The sequence below is a fragment of the Biomphalaria glabrata genome, chromosome 13, assembly GCF_947242115.1.
Source record: "Biomphalaria glabrata chromosome 13, xgBioGlab47.1, whole genome shotgun sequence".
NCBI classification, from domain to species: Eukaryota; Metazoa; Mollusca; class Gastropoda; family Planorbidae; genus Biomphalaria; species Biomphalaria glabrata.
The window spans coordinates 872582-883080 of record NC_074723.1 but is presented as its reverse complement, the minus strand read 5'-3'; the positions used below and the strand labels follow the sequence as shown (position 1 = coordinate 883080).

The following is a 10499-nucleotide window of genomic DNA, read 5'->3' as shown; positions in this document are numbered from 1 at the left end:
GAAGCTGCCTGTTTTCTTCGTATTCAACTTTTTTTTTTCGCATATTAACTTCGAACATTTACTTTTTAAAAATTAATGTAGCCATGATATCTGGACAGTTATTTTGTAGGGATACTGTTTGAGTCACAGCTTTTCTGGAATGTTACTTGCGAGTTGCATAATCAAACTATCTATGTGAGGAAATAAAGTACTAAGGTTTTTACCTGCATGTAATTGTTATGAACTATTTGTTATGAACTATTCGTTATGAACTATTTGTTATGAACTATTTGTTGTGATTAAAAATTTGAAACAGTTCCCTCTTTTGTCATTTATTTGTGGAGTTTTGTCTGTATTTGTTTACACCAAACTCAAATACCAGCATACAGCTGTTTAGTAATCTGCAGTAACAAGTTTTCGCCAGCATCATACACTGTTTTGTAATTACATGAATTATAGAGTACTTGCTTACAGAAATAATATAATATAGAGGAATCAACATTATTAAGGTGTACGGTACATTAAATAAAATAACTGATGAAGAAGACAACATAGCAAATTTTAAAATACTGTGAAAACAATCCTGTAATAATTTCACTGAAGACAAACAAATGATATTCAATGAATGGCAATGCCTTCAATTTCCAAGATTAAAGATGAATGCGAACCCAGTCATGACCTGTATATTTTTCCACATCTGGTGCAGACAGAGCCATCTGGTGTGGGGGTCTAGTTAAGTTTTCTTTATAGAATTATAAATAAATTAAAAGGCAAATCAGAATAAGGTGATAAGGTATTAGATACTTCTGGTCAATGATTTTAAAAATAAAATTGGAAAGCTCATTTACTTTAAAAGACACAAAACAAACTAGTGCAGCAAACTATAGAATAACTATAAATGGAAAAGGCAACACATGATATAAAGAACTTGAAACTGTTTAATAAAAGAAATAAAAACAAGCAACATAATTTATCTCTAGATCCAGAATTATAAGAGGATGTACAAAATGTTCCTCATAATGATAAGGACAAGGAGGCTCATTATTTAAGGCCGGCCTTGGTTACATGTTTTAGAGGTCTATTATTTCATGCACAGTACACCAACGATTGCTTCATTATGATTGATAGATTGCTTCATTATAATTGATTTCCTTGTGTAAACAATGCTTAAAATGGTATAAAGATAAGAAATAGACAAAAACTTTTAAAAAATTCCGAACAAGGGTAAGTACTTTATCTACCTAAGAGTCTTGTACTTTAGCTACCTAATAGACATTTATACTTTATCTACTTAATAGACAATTGTACTTTATCTACCTAATAGACATTTGTTTTAATATAAAGAAAGAACACAATACAAAAACAATATATCCAAATAGTGTATAAAGAGAGATGGCTTGCAGAATTGTCTTGGGAAGAACAATATTTACAGCACATCAATGGCTGTGTCTGGCAGATACTACGGCTAGTACACAGCTGTGGACTTAAATCTGGTTCTCCTAGTACACACTCTGTTGAAAGTAAACAGATAATTATACATTACTTTCACCATGTCTCGACTACTGTAAACAGTACTGCTTCTTGCACGACTTAATCAAAGTTAGATATGTTGACCTCTAGTTCCTTTGATGGATTATGGGCAAGACATGGCCTAAATTGTGCGATGTGTCAAAAAATACAAATACCTCTAGCTCACAAAACAAAATTTAAGCAACCGATAAAGTGGATTAGTTTAAATAAGGAAACAACAAACCTATGGACTGAACAGAATACCGACAAATAAACATTTCCAATACATGGTTGAATATTTTTTGTTATTATAAAGAAAAAAATTACTTCAATAAAACAGGAAACGAGGCATTTCGTGTTTTGTAGAAACCTCATTCAATGGTTATGTCTGCGCTGAATGGCTGATTGTGGCAAAATATGTTGGTCACAGTTAGGGCTACGTAGCCACGTGAAATACTGCACTACTCATTAATCTTCAGACTCGAAGACAAGCTTTATTATTATTATTATAAACCTCATTAAAATTTCTTATTGTAAACAAAGTTTCTACCATAACTGACATCATGATAATTGTTTCCACTTACAAGAGCTAAGGCAAATTAAGCAGATTGAAATATCTAGGCCTACTGTATATTTTGTTTTTTTATAGTTCTAATGTTTTAATTGGTGTAACGCACAAAATGTAAGACACATTTCCTAATGGATAATAAAGATTATTATTATTCTCTCAACAATATTACTGGCCACCGAAAGGCAGGAAAGCCGCCATAGCTTTGTGTGGTCTGTCAGTCTGTCCTTTCCTCAACCTGTGACACTTATAGAAAATCTTAATCTGATTTTACAGCTTGGAAAATCTCTTCTGCTTAGGCTACTTTATGATTTCTGAAAGTTAACCGTTTTTATTGTTATAATAATTATGCAAGCCGGTTTTCCATAAAAATGCATAATGATACACAATCTTTGAGACATAAAGATACACACTATTTTATTTCCAGTGATACATATGAGTCTATATTGAATGAAAGTACAGGTACAATCTTTTAATTAACTTCTCTTGACTCAAAATATTTTTACGTATATAGAAGATCGTTTATTGACTATGTATCTTTTCTAAAACACGTTTATTAGACAAAGGAATAGTTTAAAGCTTAGAACCTAGATACAAATCGCAAATCACTTACACTACCAAAAGCTCAAACGTCAGATAAAAGACATGTAATAAAACATGAATGGCTGCTTAATCGTTTGTTATGCGTTCTGGGCTGTCGTTCGGTGGTCTCGATGTTCATGAGTGCAAACCCTGCCCGCTGCCTTCCCCCTTCGTCCTGCGGGAGGTTTGGGCCAGGATGTAGTTCATCTTCAAAACTGAATAAGCATTCGAAAAATGTTAAATGTATTTACACACATTTTGTTACAAAATTTCCTACCGTTGGGGGACGTTAATTGTGTGGTACTTGTATTTGCAGACTTGTAATGTAACGAGCAATAGTGACAGCATAGTGATGACTTTGTCTGGCAGACACTAGTGTTAGTGCACAGTTCTCGCCTCAAGTCTAGATCTCCTGGTTCACATTCTGTAGACAATTTAAAAAACACAAACTATATCATCAAGAATGTCTTCAATGCTCTTCAATTTGTGACTTGCATTATTTTTATCTAAATGTTTAGCAACTAATGAAAAAGATTAGGCTAAGGGATTAGTGGAGGCAGGTACGATTAAAACAGCAATTTCGTGTATTATAACGTCACAAATATCTTTAAGCGAAAACAACTTTTGTAGTCTACACAATTGAAACAATAATTTGCATTTTTTTATTACAATTATACACGTCAAATTCTTTTAACACAATTTAAAAACTTTAATGCACGCATCACGATGATACTCTCTCTGTAATATACACAGTGGTATAGAGTTGGTATAGACTGAAATACTATTTGATAAGCAATAATACACATTAATTCACAATTTTACATTGTTTGAAGCAGAAAAATATACTGCCTTTTTAAAGCGAGGATTGGACTTATAGTCATAGTCAAGTTCATAGAAAACCAGAAACGTGTTCGTATTCAACCACGAGGGAGGAGCTATGTATACATATACACACACAATTACACAATAACACAGTCACGATCGAAAGACTACAATATTGTAACGTCACTCTTTCTATCCAGGCTTTATGCAAACACTTCACAATCTACTCAACTTGACAATTCGGGCGCCATAAAACTTAATTAATGTCTAATATCTTTATGACACATAAGAGGTCACTTCAAAAAAGGAGTCAATTAGTCAATACTGTACAATTGGTAACACGAAACAGTGTCTGTAAAAATGCTTAACCGTACTGTACTGATGTATCAAACTTTGTACTGATGTATAAACTCTGTACTAATGTATCAAACTCTGTACTGATGTATAAACTCTGTACTGTTGTATCAAACTCTGTACTGATGTATCAAACTCTGTACTGATGTATCAAACTCTGTACTGATGTATAAACTCTGTACTGATGTATAAACTCTGTACTGATGTATCAACTCTGGACTGTTGTATCAAACTCTGTACTGATGTATAAACTCTGTACTGTTGTATCAAACTCTGTACTGATGTATAAACTCTGTACTGTTGTATCAAACTCTGTACTGATGTATAAACTCTGTACTGATGTATAAACTCTGTACTGATGCATAAACTCTGTACTGATGTATAAACTCTGTACTGTTGTATCAAACTCTGTACTGATGTATTAACTCTGTACTGTTGTATCAAACTCTGTACTGTTGTATCAAACTCTGTACTGTTGTATCAAACTCTGGACTGTTGTATCAAACTCTGTACTGTTGTATCAAACTCTGTACTGTTGTATCAAACTCTGTACTGTTGTATCAAACTCTGTACTGATGTATCAAGCTCTGTACTGTTGTATCAAACTCTGTACTGTTGTATCAAACTCTGTACTGATGTATCAAACTCTACTGGCCTCTCAGCCTTGTCCTTTACTGTAATGGATTCAACTGGGTGACTTCACACTGGACTTGACTGTACTGGATTCAACTGGGTGACTTCACACTGGACTTGACTGTACTGGATTCAACTGGGTGACTTCACACTGGACTTGACTGTACTGGATTCAACTGGGTGACTTCACACTGGACTTGACTGTACTGGATTCAACTGGGTGACTTCCCACTGGACTTGACTGTACTGGACTAAATGTAACTCGTGAAGCTGAACTGTCATGACCTTCTCTCTTTTTATAGGGTCGTCGAAGGCCTTCTCGAAAGCGATAGAACATTGCCATTCTTTCTGGATGATCATATGAACTGAGGAATTGCCCCTCGCCACCGTTGAAAGTTCGTCCAGGGCTGGCCTTAGATTAAAGGTAGCCTCGCACAGGACTCAAAAAAAATGTTTGGAGGAAAAAAAAAAAAATTTGGAGTTCTATAGCTCAATGTCTACTAGTCTAGCTCTAAGCTCTAGAATCTAGATCATACAGATCAAATCTCAAACAGAAGTCTATAGCTCAATGTCTACTGGTCTAGCTCTAAGCTCTACATCATCCAGATCAAATCTCAAACAGAAGTCTATAGCTCAATGTCTACTGGTCTAGCTCTAAGCTCTAGATCATACAGATCAAATCTTAAACTAACAGAAGTCTATAGGTCAATGTCTTCTGGTCTAGCTCTAAGCTCTACATCATCCAGCTCAAATCTCAAACTAACAGAAGTCTATAGCTCAATGTCTACTGGTCTAGATCTAAGCTCTACATCATCCAGATCAAATCTCAAACTAACAGAAGTCTATAGCTCAATGTCTACTGGTCTAGATCTAGAATCTAGATCATACAGATCAAATCTCAAACAGAAGTCTATAGCTCAATGTCTACTGGTCTAGCTCTAAGCTCTACATCATCCAGATCAAATCTCAAACTAACAGAAGTCTATAGCTCAATGTCTACTGGTCTAGCTCTGAATTATCCAGATCAAATCTTTCAAATCTCAAACTAGCAGAGTTCTATAGTTCAATGTCTACTTGTCTAGCTCTATATCATCCAGATCAAATCTCAAAGTAGCAGAGTTCTATAGCTCAATGTCTACTGGTCTAGCTCTGAATCATCCAGATCAAATCTCAAACTAGCAGAGTTCTATAGATCAATGTCTACTGGTCTAGCTCTGAATCATCCAGATCAAATCTCAAACTAACAGAAGTCTATAACTCAATGTCTACTGGTCTAGCTCTAAGCTCTACATCATCCAGATCAAATCTCAAACTAACAGAAGTCTATAGCTCAATGTCTACTGGTCTAGCTCTGAATTATCCAGATCAAATCTTTCAAATCTCAAACTAGCAGAGTTCTATAGTTCAATGTCTACTTGTCTAGCTCTATATCATCCAGATCAAATCTCAAAGTAGCAGAGTTCTATAGCTCAATGTCTACTGGTCTAGCTCTGAATCATCCAGATCAAATCTCAAACTAGCAGAGTTCTATAGATCAATGTCTACTGGTCTAGCTCTGAATCATCCAGATCAAATCTCAAACTAACAGAAGTCTATAACTCAATGTCTACTGGTCTAGCTCTAAGCTCTACATCATCCAGATCAAATCTCAAACTAACAGAAGTCTATAGCTCAATGTCTACTGGTCTAGCTCTAAGCTCTACATCATCCAGCTCAAATCTCAAACTAGCAGAGTCCTATAGCTCAATGTCTACTGGTCTAGCTCTAAGCTCTACATCATCCAGATCAAATCTCAAACTAACAGAAGTCTATAGCTCAATGTCTACTGGTCTAGCTCTAAGCTCTACATCATCCAGCTCAAATCTCAAACTAGCAGAGTCCTATAGCTCAATGTCTACTGGTCTAGCTCTAAGCTCTACATCATCCAGATCAAATCTCAAACTAGCAGAGTCCTATACCTCAATGTCTACTGGTCTAGCTCTAAGCTCTACATCATACAGATCAAATCTCAAAGTAGCAGAGTTCTACAGCTCAATGTCTACTAGTCTAGCTCTGAATCATCCAGATCAAATCTCAAACTAGCAGAGTTCTTTAGTTCAATGTCTACTTGTCTAGCTCTGAATCATCCAGATCATATCTCAAAGTAGCAGAGTCCTATAGCTCAATGTCTACTAGTCTAGCTCTGAATCATCCAGATCAAATCTTAAAGTAGCAGAGTTCTATAGCTCAATGTCTACTGGTCTAGCTCTAAGCTCTACATCATACAGATCAAATCTCAAAGTAGCAGAGTTCTATAGATCAATGTCTACTGGGCTAGCTCTGAATCATCCAGATCAAATCTCAAACTAGCAGAGTCCTATAGCTCAATGTCTACTGGTCTAGCTCTAAGCTCTACATCATACAGATCAAATCTCAAAGTAGCAGAGTTCTATAGCTCAATGTCTACTAGTCTAGCTCTGAATCATCCAGATCAAATCTCAAACTAGCAGAGTTCTATAGTTCAATGTCTAGCTCTAAGCTCTACATCATACAGATCAAATCTCAAAGTAGCAGAGTTCTATAGCTCAATGTCTACTAGTCTAGCTCTAAGCTCTACATCATCCAGATCAAATCTCAAACAGAAGTCTATAGCTCAATGTCTACTGGTCTAGCTCTAAGCTCTACATCATCCAGATCATATCTCAAACTAGCAGAAGTCTATAGCTCAATGTCTATTGGTCTAGCTCTAAGCTCTACATCATCCAGATCAAATCTTAAACTAACAGAAGTATATAGATCAATGTCTACTGGTCTAGCTCTAAGCTCTACATCATCCAGATCAAATCTCAAACTAACAGAAGTCTATAGCTCAATGTCTACTGGTCTAGCTCTAAGCTCTACATCATCCAGATCAAATCTTAAACTATCACAAGCCTATAGCTCAATGTCTACTGGTCTAGCTCTAAGCTCTAGATCATACAGATCAAATTTAATAATAATTTTATTTATAAAGCACTGTTAAACAAAATGTAGGCTCAAGGCGCTGTAACAACATTACAAACAAAAACACGAGAGCTAAAATGACAGTTAATCTAAAAAAGTTTTAAACAGATAGGTCTTAATGTTCTTCTTAAAATTGGTGTAGCATGTTGTCTGTCTGAGATCAATGGGGAGTGAGTTCCAAACCTTTGGTCCGTGAACTGAAAAAGCACGCAGACCGTAGCTTTTGAGGGAGAAACGTGGCACTACTAAAAGCGTTGACTCCATTGAGCGCAGGGCTCTCTGGGGGACATATGGAGTAATCAGTTCGCTAAGGTACAAGGGCATCTCATTGTTATATATACACTGATGACAAAGTGTGGCGACCTTGTAATCGATTCTCGCTTTCACGGGAAGCCAATGGAGCGTGCGCAAGAGCGTAGTAGCAGAATCTTGTCTAGTTTTTTTTAAGGACTATTTAATCGCAGATGTATTAATGTTAGTCTAGCTCTATTACAAATTTAATTACATGACTGATCCAAAATAATTGATCATATTAATATAAGCTTTGTTTTTTTTTAAAGTATTTTTTTTAACGTCACATTTACTACCAATACATTGCCTACTAGTTTTGGGTGAAGTGGATGGTATCAATGGTCTCGTTGTCGTGGTACTTGTAGTTGCAGACGTGTAATATGACGAGCAGTAGTGACAGCACTGTGTTGGCTGTATTAGGCAGACGCTAAAGTTAGTGCACAGTTCTGGTCTCAAGTCTTGATCTCCTTGTGCACAATCTGTACAGTATTTTTAAAAAATACATTACAAGACTATATCTTGAATGCTCCAAAAAAAAAAAAGAGCGGCTTTTGCAAAGTACAGTTTTAGTGTTTTAGATTCGCATATATACAATGCTTGGCAACAAAGAAGAAGAATTATGCTAAATGAGGCCTGGGAAATGTAACAAAAGAAAAACCTGTAGACATAAAAGTATTTAAAGATAAGCATGTCAAAATACTGGTAAACTGCAGAAATCAGATCCCCACACACACACAAAAAATAATTAAATTTTCAACATTGCCAAATCTTTGCCACATGCCTTGTCGTAGATCCCGGAATGAGTGTGAGAAAAAAAAACGTGTTCAAACTTTTTACCAGACAGACAAGTGAATCGATAAAAAATAAAATATGAGAGCCTAAGTTTAGAGACCAAGCGACTATAGAAATAATATAAAATAACATTATACCTTGTTATATTAGAGGGACTTCTTATGGTCCGACAGTTACGCTGGGCAGGGCACGTATCCCGTGTGGGGGGCGAACGTATGCCAAAGGCAGTCTTTTTTGGTGAGCTAAAAGGTGGTCGACGTAACAGAGGCGCCCCATGGAAACGCTTCAAAGACCAGCTTAGGCGCTAACTTGCCCTAGCTGACATAGAACAGAGTACCTGGTTGCATGCGGCCTCAGAACAAGACAGCTGGAGGTCACTCACAAAGGCCGCGGGATACACATTTGAAACTGATCTTCGGACTCGAAGACAAGCCTTATTATATTAAACGAGGGGATAATGACAACTGACCACGCAGCCACCTTCGAGGCCCTAAAAGTCCCTAAGAATGTCAGTGGGCAATACAGCTGTAAACCTACAATATCACCTTGTAAAATGTCCAGTAGATAATCAACGCCCTAAGCGCCATTATCCAGACAATTCATTGGGAACGAATTTATTTAACGACCAGGCATGGACCAAAGTCTTGTCTGAAGGTTCCACAATGGCAGCGATCATAACTACGTACCCCGCCCGGAAATGTCTTCATGTTCTTGTACTGTAACCACAACAATACAGTGTGAGAACCACCGCTCCAGTTACGTCCTCACATCGAGTGAGACAAAAAAAAAAAAGAAGATATTAGGATATCAAGTAGAATTAAGAAATCTTTAACTACAAATCCCGAAACTAAAAAGTGTAGCTAGAAGAAGAGACAATTCAATTTGTAACGATAAGGATGCCCATGTAAGGCTACTCATTGACCTTTGCCCCTTGTGAATACATATTTTAAAGTGCTTCAAAGTCTTATGAGTAATTGAGAGCGCCTGCAAATCCGAGTAGCTATTACGAAAACGCATATATATCACGATGTCACTAATCGAGAACATCAAAGCTCACCCAGCTTTCTCATTTCTATCAAGAATTGCATAGAATCCTAAATGCTGCTGATAAAATCATTGGCAAAAAAAAAAAAAAAAAACCCATTCGGGCAGCTACAAGCTAAAAAGATTCTAGAAATAAAAGGTCATCCTTTGGGTCAGGATTTTGTGATTTTACCATCACTAAAGAGATACAAAACACCGATAGCAAAGACAAACAGACACAAAAAAATCCTTTGTTCCCCTGGCAATCAAATTATTAAATAGAAACAATCTGATAGAAACTTTTCGCAAGAATTGCATATGAACGCCTGATAGTACTTATTGTTAAAAACTAGTAGTTCATACATCCCATTAAATGTCAACAAAGTTTCCTACCTTTAATTGAAGTGAATAGCACAAGGGGATTTACTGTCGTGGCTAATCTTTTAGGTGTGCTTCTTCTGGTGCTGTACGTTGGGGTAAAGGGGGTGCCATAGCTACACGTGCCGCAGCAATCCACTTGAGAATTCAAGCAGTGATCTTTTGTACAATCGATGATTCTATCTCCGTATTCACAGCCTAAAGTGGTACAATATCAAATTTAAATTAGGCCTATATGGAGAATTCTTTTAAAAAAGTCTTTCTGGTGTGTAAAGTTATGAACTATCGATTCCCTGTGTGTTTTAATAGAGCATATATGGCGCACAAATAGCTGAGGAAAATAGAACAGCGCTGGCAGAAGAAAAACGCCAGAGAAGAAAAGCAAGGCCAATTACACTAGCTCCAGCTGGAATAACCTGCCCAGCGTGCAGCCAAACATTCCGGGCTCACATAGGTCTGACCAACCACAGTGCAAAACCACGATGGACGAACTATAAAATATGTATATGATTTTTTGGGGGGCATTGCACTATGAAAATTATCAACTCCATTTAATAATTATGGATTCGTATAGATAATTATCACC

The 10499-nt window shown here is 36.5% G+C and overlaps 1 protein-coding gene across 15 annotated transcripts in view; it reads right to left on the bottom strand.

Annotated features, from left to right (window-relative positions):
• Window positions 1-899: 899 nt before the first annotated feature.
• Window positions 900-10499, bottom strand: part of LOC129922382 (uncharacterized) — a 68752-nt gene continuing 59152 nt past the window's right edge. For 12 of the 15 annotated variants that reach the window (XR_008774382.1, XM_056008290.1, XM_056008283.1 and 9 more), the window contains 4 exons: window positions 9929-10111; window positions 8032-8199; window positions 2916-3062; window positions 900-1490 (listed from right to left, as the gene is read on the bottom strand). Coding sequence is in view for 11 of the 15 variants with exons in the window: in XM_056008290.1 (XP_055864265.1) it covers window positions 1297-1490; window positions 2916-3062; window positions 8032-8199; window positions 9929-10111 (692 nt within the window). In the remaining 4 variants the exon portion in view is untranslated. The remainder of the gene's footprint in view (window positions 1491-2915; window positions 3063-8031; window positions 8200-9928; window positions 10112-10499) is intronic. The other 3 variants (XR_008774381.1, XR_008774380.1, XM_056008291.1) reach the window with 3 other exon arrangements.